This window comes from Manihot esculenta, chromosome 15 (assembly GCF_001659605.2).
Source record: "Manihot esculenta cultivar AM560-2 chromosome 15, M.esculenta_v8, whole genome shotgun sequence".
Classification (NCBI taxonomy): Eukaryota; Viridiplantae; Streptophyta; class Magnoliopsida; order Malpighiales; family Euphorbiaceae; genus Manihot; species Manihot esculenta.
The window spans coordinates 2064483-2079044 of NC_035175.2; the positions used below are offsets into that span (position 1 = coordinate 2064483).

Sequence of the window (14562 nt, forward strand, 5' to 3'; positions counted from 1 at the left end):
TCGGAACTTAACACAAAAATTTTATCCACTCATTACCGGATAACTTGTAAAATAAAACTGGAAGTTCAGGTAGATATCTTATTTTCTTCTTATAAATTAATCATTAGCTCTCAGTGGACAAAGATGTACCAGTTGCAAGAAGATCAAAGCAACTCAAACAAAAGGAAATGAAAAATCTCCCTTCACTTGACAAGAAAACAAGCCAAGCCCTTCATCAAGCTCTTGGCATTCTCAGTATAATTCAAAATATGGAAGGCATGATCCTCTCCCTCCTCTTCAATCAGCTCCACCTCTCCTTTCCACCCACTCTCCATCAGCTCATCCTTTTCAGCGACACTCACAAGCAAACGACAACCTCCAAGTCCTGCCAAGCTTGGAGCTCCTTCAACAACTGGATTTATCATTGGATTATCAATTCCACCAGGAGCGGATGGATGTAGAAATTATCCAACCCTGTGTAGCAAATTTTGCTCACGGTCTATACTAGATTCTGAGCCAACTGGTTTTGAACCCCAGAAGTAAAAATGGGCGAGATAAGTGCCCAAGATTTTAACATCACCATTCAGGCCTTCAATGCTAGCTCGCAAGGCCATGTTATTGCTATTGCAGACTTGCTATCACAAAAGAGTTCTGTGGATAGTACACTGAACCAAACACCTTGAGTTGTTTAGCACTTGGTTTAATACTTGTCCAAGCCTCGAATGGTGTTTTTCCTTGAACCGCAACACTAGGAAGTCCATTCTGAAGGTAAACTGAGGGTTAACAGCCTCACCCCATAATTCCTTTGGAAGATTTTTCTCATACAACATGCTTCGAGACATGTTTAACAGAGTTCTATTCTTCCTTTCACAAAAGCTGTTCTGTTGAGGCGAATAAGGAACAGTAAACTGATGGTGGATGCCTTCTTATTCACAAAACAGCTTGAATTCCTTAGAGGTGTATTTTTCCCATTGTCAGATCGCAAACTTTTAATTTTGCAGCTACTTTGGTTCTCCACCAGTGACTTAAACTTCTTAAACATCTCTAAAGCTTGAGATTTGTAAGCCATGAAACAACTCATGGTCATCCTAGACATATCATCAATAAATAGGATGAAATGCCTGTTTTGGCTCAAAGAAGGTGTCTCCATTGGCCCACAAATGTCAGAATGCACGAAACTGAGTTTTTCAGCAGCTCTCCATAATGAATAAGTTGGAAAATGGCCTTCTATGTAGTTTTCCAATTTGTCAGCTTTCGCAAACATCATTGCAAGTAGAGATTTCAGGCATATAAGTCACCAATCCTTGTTGAGACAATAATTTTAGTAACTTAAAATTTGCATGGCCATATTGTTTGTGCATGAGCCATGTTTGATCCACGGATACTTTGGAAGCCAACGAAGGAGTCGAGTTAAAATTGACAAGAAAGCTATTGTTGATCATTGGTACCTCCATGAGAAGATCACCATCAGGCTATGTGATTGCACAAGAATCTCCAGCAAATAGCAGAATATGGCCACATTTCATGAATTGTCCAACGGTGAGCAGATTTTGATCCAATTCTGTCACCAACAGAATGTCATGAATATGTTTGTCACCAGTCTCTGAAGCAGAATACTTCCATTGCCAAGCCTTAACGTTGTTTTGAAAGTTGGAATCACATTGCAGAAAATGGATGAATATGCAGTCATGTGATTATTACAACCACTGTCCAGCAACCATTCCTTTCCTGTGCTTAAAATACTTGCTTGAGCCATGTATAAATACTCTTCAGAAGTATTTTCATCAGTCATAAGAGCCTGCTGCTTATCATCTGGTGGCTTGACTTCTTGGTGTGTCAATTGTTGCTACCTTTGCACCTTCTTTCTGCAAAATTTGCTGATGCGCTCGATTCTGTTGCAGTTGCTGTACTTTGCAACTTTCCAGCATTTGGTCTCATGGTGATTTGACTTGTGACAATGTGAGTAAGGAGGATATTTCCTTTCTTGCTGGTGCTTATGGATTTGATTGTTTGAGGACTTCAAAGTTGCTGGTTTGAAGCTTGATTTAGATAAAAATGCACCCTCAACTTTTTTTTTCGTTCTAATGCATGCTTGCTGCTCTTGAACATGGAGTTTGCTGATCAGATCAGCAACAGATAGTTTGGTGACATTCTGAACTTCTTCAATGGCTGAAATTTTGGATTCAAATCTTGCTGGTATGCTGATTAAGATTTTCTCCACGATGCTACTCTACTCCACTTCTGCTCCAGTTAAATGCATTCGATTGACCACCTCAAGGACTCTTGTTGTGTAGTCCTTGCTTGTTTCAGTATCTTTCATCTTCATGTTTGCCATTTCTCGTTTTAAGGCTATTAACCTTACTGACTTGACACGTTCACTTGCCTCGTTCTCTGTCTGCAAATAATCCCAAATCTCATTTGGTGTTATAAAAGCCATTATGCTTGTGAAAATGTGGTCTACTACACTAGCATGGAGTATTGTCAGGGTTTTATCTTTCTTTGTTGCTTGTTCTTCATGCATCCGAATTTGGTTTACAGTGGGATTGTTTCTGAGAGGAGGACGATCTGGATCTTCTTCTACCGTAGCCCACAATGCAAGTAATCTCAGGTAAGCTTTCATTTTCACTTCCCAAACTTGATAGTTTTTTCCAGTAAATAAAAGAATGGAGAACGGTGAGGAAGAAGAGGCCATAACTGATTTTTTCCGCTTGCTTGACTTTGGCTTCTGTAGAATGTTTTAGATCGAAGATGAACACCTCTTAGATTTTGAAGGATTTAGGCTCTTGAGAGCTTAGAGTTTTATACCATTTGTTATGATAATAAGCTAAAGTGTTTGCAACAAATGTAAAGAGTGAGAAGGAAAGATTGATCTTTTAGCTTTGACCAGGGATGGCAATGTATCCAGTGTTTTTGGGTACCGATCCGACCGAAACCTAATAGAATATATTTGGATAGTTATAATTGGATTTGAGATAGGTTCGGATTTTAAAAATAATATCCGTTGCGAGTTCAGATCGGATTCGGTTTTATGTACAGATACCCACTATCTGAACCGGTTTATATAAATAATTAATTTAATATAAAAAATATATTTTATAATAATATTTATAAATTTTTTTATATATTTTTATTTAAAAATTTAAATTTAAATATTTTATATATTTTCATTTTCACTTCCCAAATATTTTTTAAAAGAAAATTATTAATGAAAAATATTTTTTATATAAATTATTAATTAAAATATATAAGATTAAACGGTTCAGATTTTATTCGGATAATAATAATCGAGTTTAGAACGGATTCGAATAATTTAAATTAATTTTTAATCAGATTCGAAACGGGTTCGAATATTATTAATATAAATTGGATTTGGATTCGGATAGTTTAATTTTCGCGGGTACCCCACGGCTTACATCCCTAGCTTTGACAAATCTGCATTTTTATAGTAGAGGTACAACTTGCTTATAAAATAAGGAAAATCAACTTTTTACCATACTTTCAATATTGTCATAACAACTACGACAAGAAATTAGATTTCCAATAAAACAGCCGATAATCTAAAAATAACAAAGTACAAAATTACATAATTTGGAATCTGAATAAGTTAACTATATCAGCTAACTGATTTGTATCTAAAAGCACCCAAAAGTTTCACTCCAAAGTCTCAATCTCTCATCACAAGCTCACCAGCTGCTTCCTTGCTAATTTGAAAGGTTATTTTATCAATCAATGTAAACCTTGTTTTCATAGATTGAACCTTTAACAGCGTAAGATTAAGCATTTTCATACAATTCTGTGAAATATAAATTTCAAGGCTTTAGAGATCTTATTTCCTGGTTTGAAAGGAGAACGATCGCAACATGAAACACATCCTAATAACTACTACACTAAATTTCAACCACAAACACAATCAGATTCCAAGCTGAAGAAGGGAGGGAATAACAGAAAAGGGCCACACATAATATAAAGAAACAGGAAATTGTCTAGCGTCTATGCTTATTTATTGACATACCCTGCATCCGAATAGCCAAGGATCTTTCACTTTAGCAAAAAAGAAGCCAAGCTTTTGATCAAATTCTTAGCACTCTCAGTCTCACAATTCAGAATATGAAAAGCATGACCTTCTCCCTCTGCCTCGTTGAATTCCACCTCTCCTTTCCATCCACTTTCCTTCACTGCTTCATAGTACAAAATACCCCTATCTCTCAGCAAATCCTTTTCAGCAACACTGATTAGCAACCGAGAACACCCAAGTCCAGCCAAGTTTGGGGCTCCTAAAGCAACTGGGTTCATCATTGGATTGTCAATGCCACCAGGAGCCGACGGATATACCAGAGCCCAAAGCAAGTTCGTTACCAGCTTCTCGCGTTCTTCTCTGCATTCTGAACCTACTGGTTCTGCGCCCCAGAAGTAAGGGTGGGTGAGATAAGCACCCAAAATCTTGACATCTCCAGGCAATGCTTCATTGCTAGCTCGCATGATTAAATTGTGAGCGATGTTGGCCCCTGCGCTATCACCACCGATATAAAGTCTCCCAAAATCACCATAATTTGATATCCACGGGTCTTTAGTATTAATCCCCTTATCGGCAAAGTGCGATGCCACCCATTGAAGGGCAGCCCAGCAGTCTTCATAAGCAGTAGGGAGAAGATGTTCGGGGGCTAACCTGTACTCTACTGAGATAGCAACGACTTCGGCTTGAGAAACCAAACGGTTCATGTATTTGGTTTCGTTTAAAGAGAAGGCAGAATCGATGCAGAAGCCTCCACCATGAAAGTAGACCAAAATAGGGAGCTTTTGTTGAGTGGGTTCAATGAGTTTTGGAAGGTAGAGTCTTGCTGAGATGGGAGGGTTCTGTGAGATGGTGACGTCTTTGGATGAGACACCGGTTTCTGGGTCTTGAGATGACGGAGGCACAATTGGAGCTCCCATTAGTCGTTCCACAGAGCCATCCTTGTAAACTCTGACAAAAGGGGCTATCTCAACCTCTACTTCCTTGTCAATGGAACTCATCGGTATGCCTGAGAAAGGTCTAAAAACAAAGGGCACGAGGATCGTTGATCGATTGAAATGTCTGCAATTTATAATTGCGCTCACCTCAAATTTCTGAGCGTCGTGAATATCAATGTTTTCACCATGAGACGAATCGTTAACCTGTCTATTAATCAGTTTCACTTATTTGAGCGGGCTAAAAAGCCATCCAACAAATTTTTTTTCCGAAAAAAAAAAACTATTTCTGGGGTGGAAAATAACAATTAAGCTTTGAACTAAACAGAACGCAATAAACCCGATAGTATAATGGAAATCTCCACTCTTGAGTGGGAGACAGACTTGTATAAAGTTTAAAAGTAGGATTATTACAGAAAAAAAAAATTGCTTTAATGATTAAAGCATTACCTAATCAGTCTCCGGTCAAAAAGAAGTGCTCTCTTTTCTCAGATTGCCACCTTTCTCATAGTACCTCCTCGTGATTGGCTTACCACCAAACAAATGCACTTAACATCTCATAATTAGCATATACTTCAACTCTCAGTAGTTTTAGTTGAACCTAAATTTATCGTAAACTGTATATATATTAATACTGCGTCTCAAAAAACACTACATTAGTCCTGGTTAAACCACATGTTAATGGAGTTTTCAGTTTTTATAAGGGTTATATGATTTGTGGCACATATGAGGGTGTACTGCAACGCGTCGGTCATCGTTGGAGGCTCTACGGGGCAGCCAAGATAAGACAATCTGTTATCAATAGACCAACTGCCATCCTACACATTTGCACGATCTATTAATTAATTTTTCTGGACGCAACACACCCGTTCATAGAGATGCCACGTTGATTCATACGATGACGAGTTTCCCTGTGGCAGTCCATTCTCTCTGAGTTGAAAAACTGGCGTAGATTGTCCCCCATGCCTTGTTCGCCGTTCAGGACAAAAATAAAATAAAATAAAATAAAATAATAACCTATGAAGAAGGAAAACTGGCAAATTTGTTTTTATTTGGAACCGATCTAGAAACCACTAGACGAAAATTCCGCGGGACGCTCCCATCACAGTTGATATTAGTTATATTTTTCAAAAAAATATATAAAGTATTTAAAATTAATTTACCATATATGAACGTATTCTGATTATAAGAATGTTAAAATAATAAAACAACTTCTTAATTTTTTAATTTTCTTTCAACGAACATATAAGATTATAGTTCTAAAACTTCTTTTTTCAATTGAAATTCAGTATCAAACAGATCTAAAACACCAAAAAATTTTGCTTCTGTAATGAAAAATGTTCAATCCAATTTGGGAATGGGAATGCTAGGGAACGTCACCTTCAAAAATAGTATTATTTAAAAAGTAAGGTTTTTTCTTTTCTTTTTGGGTGTGGCTATCTTCACACAAAGCTAGCACTAAACATATTAAACCACACGAGCCGTTAATGAGGTTTAGATTTTGGACCTGAAATTCTGCCCCAGAGAAATCAACTCTTACACAGAATACATAACAATACATGGCAACAATAATGTCGGTGAAGAACATGCCGATCAACATTCAAGAAAATGGAAACAATGTTACAATGTATACACGTGGAACAGCACTCTGGTATTGGGGAAGATTATGAGCCATATTAACCATCCTATAAGAACCTTCAAATGGCTTGACATCGATGAGATCTACCAATCTGTACAATGTTATCTAGTTAGAGATCAAGAATCAAATACCAGCAATCTACAACCGCAAGTTACGTGGGTTAATTTTGGTAAGTGCTTTGGCAAAGTAATTCCGAATCTCAGGTATAATACGCTGGATCAAATGGGAGTGCCTGCAAATTTCAGCACACAAAATAAATTTCCACCACCATAATTTCTCATTCTACAAAGGGAGTGAGATTTCTTTAGGATCTTACAGAACTATTGCACTGTTTCTCACTCAGAAATCTCACAAAGGATGTTAAAACCGTATAACTAGTGACGTAGAAGGAATGGTTGATCCTAAATTTTGTCATTTTTCATGTATGTATTAGGGGATTGCTAGCACTTAAGGTACCACTTGGCCTTAACATTAGTAGTACCAACTCACGGACAGGAAGGAGTATTAAAGAGAACAGGAAAATAATGGATTAAGAGGGACATGTTACCTGGGCTTAGCATTCAATTTATCAAAATGCTCCAAGATAAACAAAATGCATGTGTGCCTCAACGAAATAGCATGAAAAGCTTCTGAAAGTTCATACATGCTCGCAACATTTTCCAGTGATATATCCTGAGAGAGAGAGAGAAACAGTCATTAGATTTTCATTTTAAGTTCGGAAGCAGATCACATTCACACGTGGACAAGCCTTCAAAGCTCACCTGTGCTATTGTATATTCACAGAGTCTCTTAAGCCCCTCCAAAAGATACTGATCTGCAGCCCTTAGCAGATCTTGTGCAATATCTAATGAAATATCTATTGATCCTGTGTAAATGAATCTGTTGAAAATAAAACCTATTAAATAAACAATCTGAAGAGACTTGTTTAAGAAACCATGAAATTTGCAATTCATCAAACCTCATCATCAACTCAAAAACCTCCCATCTAATGTTTGGAATGTCAATATCCCTTGCATCCTTCTCCTGTGACACATGCCAAGAAAAATTTTTTCAGACAAAAAAAATGCATATAGCACATATGATATGAATGTCATCCCAACCATCTTCCTCCTCCTTCAAGTACTGCTTAAACAACAAAGTCATAAAGAAGACCAACTCTGGGGTTGGCAACAACTAAATGCATAGTAACCTCTGTAATTATCTGAAACAAAGGTCAGTCAGTATATTATCCCACTGGATTCAATTCAGACTCCAGAGTTGCAAGAAAATAAAAAAGCAACCATCTGTTGCCCCCTTTCTGGGCCTTGACCCTAAAAAAGGGCCCAAGGGGAATGTTTGATGAAATCACGACTGACATTCTGACAAGCTTACTCACCAGGTAGCCTCCATCAAACATTGCACGAAATGCATCTGAAGAAGCAAGCAGGCAAATTCTATGGGCACAGAACCGTCTACCTGCAGAGCACAAATAATATGATTTCGTAAGAGAGAGTTCATGCTAACAAATCTAATATACTAGCAGGCTACAAGACAAAAATTCACAGAAGGTAACTATCAAATAATTTTCATTTACAACCTTCGACCAGAAAGGTAACATCAGACAAAGTAGAATTGTTTACATACTGCTCCCCCAAATATACCTGCATGAAGAAAGATGTTATCATATGCATGACTTTCAAAATAACATAACAAAAAGGAAAAAAAGTATGCATCCTTGTCACATTTAGAAGTCAACACAGAACAAGCAAATAATACTAATAAATTGTTATACCAAATCTCCAACTGTTTTTATTTTTTGAAATTTCGTCCACCTATATCCTTGCCTAAAAACCTAAGGATGGAACAAAGTTCAAGGGATAATTATGATCACAAATAATAAATTGGTAAACCAAGGACCTTATTACAATAAATATCTGCTTTCTTCAAATATGTGGATTTATATATTAACATTCAACTTGAATTTATGATGTCACATCATAAAAAAACTGAATAAAATAAACCTAGTGGTGTTGGATAGCAAACTCGCCTGTGGTGTTGGAGAAGGTGGGGCTGCATCCACAGGGGAGAGAGACATTGCTTTATTTGCCAACCTGTAGAGAGCGACAGCGCCATCAATTTGTTGCTTTGGGCTTGTAGAGCCTAGGAGACCAAGCAGCAACTCCAATCCTGCATTAGAAAGATCAGCAATCGCTCACCAGCATGATCATCTTAAGTTGATAAACACTATTCCAATCCAATGATTTCATTTTTCTATTTTAAATTTGAAAACAGGGAGAACTAGGAAGAATATGGCATGCCATTGTTATCAATGAATATGGTTCTCTGATCATCTGGGGAACAAAGATGTGCAAGAGCTAAAGCAACACGTCGTTGGACAGCTTTCTCTGCTACACGCATTAGATATAACAAATGGTTTAGAACCTACAGAAGAAATGTATAGAACACAAATATAGGGTTAACCCTGATTTGGTAAAAGGAAAAACACCATGACAGTTTCAACAGACAAAATATAGTTAGAGATAATAAAAGAGGAGAGAGAGAGAGGACTAGATATTGCGAGAGCCAATAAAAGGATAAAGAGAGAAAACTCACTCGTCCGTGAATCTTCTCCTCTAATCTTTTCAAAGTCTTTGATACACAATCTTTTGTTGCCTGCAAGTGTGATTATTAATCGTTAATTGTTCGTGGAAGGTCCAGAAAAAGAGCATGAACTGGTAAACATCTAGGTTCCTGCATGAATTCATGCTTTCAAGCTACCATGTAGTTAAAGCAAAATAGAATCAGCAACATGGATTAGGCACATAAAGGAGACTAATCATAACAGCTATATTAAACTGTTGAGATTATAAACGATGAAATAATTAATGAACATACTTGAACAATAAATTCCCCATCCTGCAGCTTCTGGACACCTCCCACCCTAATAAAATCGGACACATTATCCTATAGGAAAAATGAATGAACAATAAGACTGTATCAAGTTAAAAGGCTAACTCTCAAATATATTCTGGGATTAGGGTCCTTGCATTCATCGGAACTCATAACCTATAGCTTACCTCATTGTCGGCAAGACCATATAGGGCAAATGCAGCATTATGTTGAAGAGATCCATTTTTTGAATCCAGAAGCTTCAGTAGTGGCACTAAACCACCATTATGAGCTATACCAGCTTGATTATGCGAGTCCTGCAAGCAAAAAAGAAAACTTCAAGCTAAAAAGAACCATCCAACCAGAATTCAGCTGAATTGGCCAATGTAGTGAGGAAGTACAGAAATGCACAATTTATGTGTAAAGCCTACATGGGTAAGCTAAAATGGCAAAGAAACATGCTTTTACATCTATGCAAAGCAAATATACAAAATACATTTTCTCAAATTTTTCCTTTTCAAAAATTAATATCTTTTATAATCAACAATAGCAACAATTAAGACTTAATCCCAAGCAAGTTGGGGTCAGCTAAATTGATCGTTCAGCTTTATTTGCGACCAATTGAATATCAATATTCAAAACTTGCAAAAAAAATATCCATACTACTTTCCTCCTCTGTGTCATTTCCATATCATTTATTCAGCTAAATAAATAAATATCCACAGGCAAGAAGGCTGTAGCTGTTTCATAATCTCATTAGGATCTCTAACCTTTGATGAAAATGAAGAATGCATCAGAGAGAGAATATAACCTGTGCCAACCTCCCCAGTGCAAAGGCTGACATTTCTCTCAGCTGTACATCTGGAGACTGAAGCATCTCTATCAAAGGTTGAACTGCACCCCTTTGTACAATGTGAACCTAAAAAACATCATGCTTTTAATCTAAAGCAGAAAAGGTGGTTGTTGTTGGTGGTGGTGTGTATGTTTTCTTCTTCTTCTTTTTTTTTTTTTTTCTGGCAGGGCAAGGGTGATTGAGTTATCAATCCATCCATCGATATAAAAAAGTAAACTCTTTTGTTTATAACATAAACTGCTGGAAACAAATACTTAGAAACTAGAAATAATGGATAGTATTTATTTCTTCATTCTTTTTTGTCAACAATAGCTGTAGAAAGTGCATAATTCCCTCAAGGAAAGGAAAACAAGGCAAGTTTAACTCTACCTTGCAATCGGAGTCTGTTGCAGCAAATTGTCCAAGTAACAAAGCAGCCTCCCTCTGGCTCTCAGAGCAGCAGGAACTGCTTCCGTGAAATAAATGATAAATTGCAAAATAAGTTTTTTTTAAAAAAAATCTTCAAATGAGGAAAATAATATAACTGGCATTAAAACATAAATATGCACAAAAAATTTAAAGAATGAACAATGTCCACGCGCGGTCAAAACAAATGGAAAGGCATTTCAAGGGTGCCAAAAAAAAAAAAAACAGGATTTGACAAACCTAAGTAAGCCAATAACAGGTTGCAGAGCACCAGCAGCAAGTACTTCTTTCTTTATACTTGGGGATGAATGCACCAGATTTCCTATCACACCAACCTGAAGAAATTGACGTTTTCGAATGAGATTGTTTTTTTCATGACAATAAAATTCCACATAAATGAAAAATTCAAAATTCACATCACATGACATACAGCTTCATAGTGTATAGCAGCATCCTCGGACCGTAGCATTAGAATGAGGGTGGGAAGAGCATTACATTCAACAATCTGCAGAATCAAAGTCTTGTTTACTGATACTAGACTCAACCTTATAAGTCCAACTTCCAAATCAAGGTTTATCACCTGCTTTTTATTCTCATCATTCTTGAAAGCCAGAGTGCGTAGTGCCCCAGCAGCAGCCCTTTGCACCTTTGTGTCAGTGAATTCAAGCAACTCAACCAGAGGAGGAATCCCACCTTCCACCCTGTAAGACCAATTATAATGAAGATAAGAAGAGAACAGTGTTCAATCAGAAATCGAAACAAAATTACCACCAGAATGAGCAAACCTAACACGTGTCTTAATGCTGCTGTTCTCATGAGCTAGATTGGTGATAGCATCAGCTGCCCTTCTAATTACACTATTTACTGCCCGAGAACTAGAACCATCCTTGTGCCTCTTCAACAGGTCCACAAGAAGTGACAGAGCGCCAGCATCAACTATGAGTTGCTGATGCTCTGGCTGTTGACAGGAAAGATGTAAAAGCAGAATTAGCGTTTAGTATGGAGGAAAAATAAAATTTTAATTAGATCACGTCCAGAGCATTTCTTAAAAAATATATATGCTTGATATGCCACCGTTGTTTGCATGTCTTAGCTTCATTTTTCAGATCACATTGTCATGGTTGTGCTTATAGGTGCATATTATTCATATAATATTCTTGCAAATGTTAAAAACAAGAGATGAACGCATACCACAGGCAACTAGAACTTTCATGCAACGGAACAATGGGAAGGATACTGACTGTTTTATTCAATAGAAGGCATATCAGATTTGTAGCCGCATCTAAAAAATTACAAAGACTATCCACAATATATCAAGTCCGCATGAAATTCTCTATGTAGAAAATTCTCTATTTAAATTTATATATATAACTAAGACCATAGCATAACTGTTGAAATGGAGGTAACTTCCAAGCATGATTGAACTTCGCTGGACAGGAACTGAAACCTCAAAACTAAAGATGCTACTAAAACATGTAAATCTTAAATATAAAAATAGGCAGGAAAAGAACATAGAAGTAGTGACCTTGACGGCAAGCAGTCCTAGAGCGAAAGCACTCCCCTTTTCCACCTCGTGCTCAAACGGTTTCGGATTACGGTCAGCTTCATTCGTGTAAGGCGCTTGAAGATGCTTGATAAGAGCTGGAACTGCACCTCCTTCAACAATTACGTTCACTAATTCCTCTGGAAAACAATGACCACCAAAAACAACACTTTTCAATCTATAAGCAACACATGCAAAAGAACACTAAAACATAAAGAGAGATCTTGATTTCAGAAAAGTACAGTCTGTCGGTTCAAGAAATGAAATATATAGGACGAGAGAGGTGGAGGAATTACCGTTTTTGGCGAACTCTGCAAGGACGTGAGTGGCGCGCTTGGCAGCTGCCCGATCGGCCTCGTTCCAAGAGAAGGTCGAGTTAAGGATATTTACCTGCGCAGTCACCTCGTATAAAAGTGCTTCACGCGCATCGCCGAAGGGGACCGCAGCTGAGATCTCTCGCTGCTTCTCTTCTATCTCTTCCTCCAGTTTCCGCTTCTGTCCCTTCCTCTCGGAGAGACTCTGATCTTGGCTCCTCTGCGGCTCCATCAACAGCTGGAACGCGCGGAGATTGAGATAGACCGACAGAAAGAGGCTAAACAGAAACGGGAATTTTGTCGAATAGATTGAAAGATTGAGAGACCGGGGGCATTATGGGAATTTAGGTGGGGGAAAAAAAAAGGCAAGCTGAAGAGTAACTTTCTCGATTTTCTTTTGTTTTCTTCTCCGGTGGGAAAATTGAATGTATCGGATTTTCTGGTTTTAGAACTGGAAGGGTGAAAACTGAAGCTACACCTACACGCCTCACCTGCTTTTCATTTGGGGGAAACGTCTAACTTACATTCCCGCCGGAAAAAATGTGGACAACTATGCGATATGCTAACACGCGCACTCTAAGGTGAGTGGATGCAAATTGAGGATTCTACTTTTTAAAATACATTAACCATAATTTAGATTCAAAAATTTTACTAGAGTTAAATTATATATTTCACCTATGCCACCACGCATTTTATTAATATATTTTTGTTTAATATACATAGAAAAATGTAAAATTAATTAAAATTTAAAAGATAAAAAATATTATAACTGAATGACATATTAAGAAAAGTAATATTAAATTTGCTATTTTAATTTTATTAACTATGTTTTTCTTAATTTTAAAAAAAAAGTAAGTATGCTTAATAGAATATTTTTATTTCCTTTGTCTTAAATAATATCATATGATATAAAGTTTATGAAAAAAAAAAGAAAAGACGACTGGTAATACCAATGTAGCATCTCCATAATTTGCTCATTAGTGTTTGCATAAATATTTTTTTTAATCAGATCATAATATTATTTGCTGGTAAAATATAAATAAATATTATTATTTTAAATGTATATAAGGAGACCTACGCTTTTTAAGGGGTAATAATTAAAAACCAGGCTTTTTTAGAATAACAACCGAGCTTTCAAATATGATGTAATCATGGTTTTCGTTGATCATGGTAAAAACCTGATATTTGAAGGCTTGAGCCATTTTTGAATTGCAATGTGTATGCTAAAATGACTGCATTGTGATTGACGGAATTGCAATTTATTTGAGATAGCCAATATATTAGTATCAACGTACCTCCTCCTGCGGTTCTATGGCAATTACTCGGCAGCTACTATAACGTCGAATAATTTTTCTAGTTAAGATTTTAATTTTAGGCTATTAGACTTATTTTCTAGCTAATTTTTTCGGTAATGGTGTTATGACTTTTTTTATATGAGTCTTGATGTTTTTTATGTTTATATTAAAGTCTAAAACTATTTATCACTTATAAAAATTTATTTTTTTAAATAAAATAACCTCCACTTCCACGACTTTTAGTTAAGATTATAATAAATTAATTAATAAAAATTATATATGAAGACAATCCAAGGTCTGTGTTAAAAAAGTTGGATTTAGTTCTATTTGAATTCAATGAATGAATCTACTCCATATACAAATCCTGAACTTGCTTGGTGCAGACCTACATATAATAGTCTTGTCACAAATAACTCATTAGTATTATGGGACAACAAATTCAATGATATTTGGATCATGTTCATATGACGTCAGATAAAATTAAATAGCGGCTTAATAATAGAAAATGATATAGTACGTTCGTGTGTATGATCGACGTGACTATTATACAAATGCACAATAGTAGTTACATATCATTAGAAAACAAAAGAGAAAAATGATAAAAAGAAATTAAGAAAGAGAGAAGGGATAAAAGGAAATTGAGAAAGAAATTAAACTTATCAAAATATACTCTAAACCTATTTTTATTGGATTTCGGGCATCAATATAAACTAATTTAA

The 14562-nt window shown here is 36.4% G+C and overlaps 2 protein-coding genes across 8 annotated transcripts; both read right to left on the minus strand.

Moving 5' to 3' along the window:
- Positions 1-3775: 3775 nt before the first annotated feature.
- LOC110600815 (2-hydroxyisoflavanone dehydratase) lies at positions 3776-5878 on the minus strand. The gene has a single exon (XM_043951062.1). The coding sequence runs from the start codon at positions 4990-4992 to the stop codon at positions 4018-4020; it is 975 nt and encodes a 324-aa protein (XP_043806997.1). The 5' UTR covers positions 4993-5878; the 3' UTR covers positions 3776-4017.
- Positions 5879-6385: 507 nt separating this feature from the next.
- Positions 6386-13124, minus strand: LOC110601826 (ARM REPEAT PROTEIN INTERACTING WITH ABF2). Of its 7 annotated transcripts, none has more exons than XM_021739161.2 (19): positions 12531-13123; positions 12217-12374; positions 11477-11649; positions 11272-11392; positions 11122-11196; positions 10932-11026; positions 10656-10734; positions 10245-10352; positions 9622-9750; positions 9440-9508; positions 9158-9217; positions 8863-8986; positions 8592-8731; positions 8142-8205; positions 7941-8020; positions 7524-7588; positions 7327-7444; positions 7113-7237; positions 6386-6656 (listed from the first exon to the last, which is right to left on the minus strand). In XM_021739161.2, exons 1-19 carry the CDS (start codon positions 12778-12780, stop codon positions 6527-6529), a joined length of 2163 nt encoding a protein of 720 aa, XP_021594853.1. In that variant the 5' UTR covers positions 12781-13123; the 3' UTR covers positions 6386-6526. The 7 variants fall into 7 exon arrangements, 6 of the variants coding, with proteins under 6 accessions (XP_021594853.1, XP_021594854.1, XP_021594855.1 ...); XM_021739162.2 differs by having other exon boundaries at positions 10656-10731; positions 12531-13122; XM_021739163.2 differs by having other exon boundaries at positions 6386-6797; positions 12531-13121.
- Positions 13125-14562: the final 1438 nt, after the last annotated feature.

Bases quoted from the DNA above. Each gene is read 5' to 3' on its own strand.
- LOC110600815 (XM_043951062.1), bottom strand. From the start codon at position 4,992: ATGAGTTCCATTGACAAGGAAGTAGAGGTTGAGATAGCCCCTTTTGTC.
- LOC110601826 (XM_021739161.2), bottom strand. From the start codon at position 12,780: ATGGAGCCGCAGAGGAGCCAAGATCAGAGTCTCTCCGAGAGGAAGGGA. The intron at 11,027-11,121 runs GTATGTCATGTG...CAATTTCTTCAG, and splicing joins CTGCTATACACTATGAAGCT to GTTGGTGTGATAGGAAATCT. The intron at 10,735-10,931 runs GTTTGTCAAATC...ATTTCACGGAAG, and splicing joins CCTGTTATTGGCTTACTTAG to CAGTTCCTGCTGCTCTGAGA.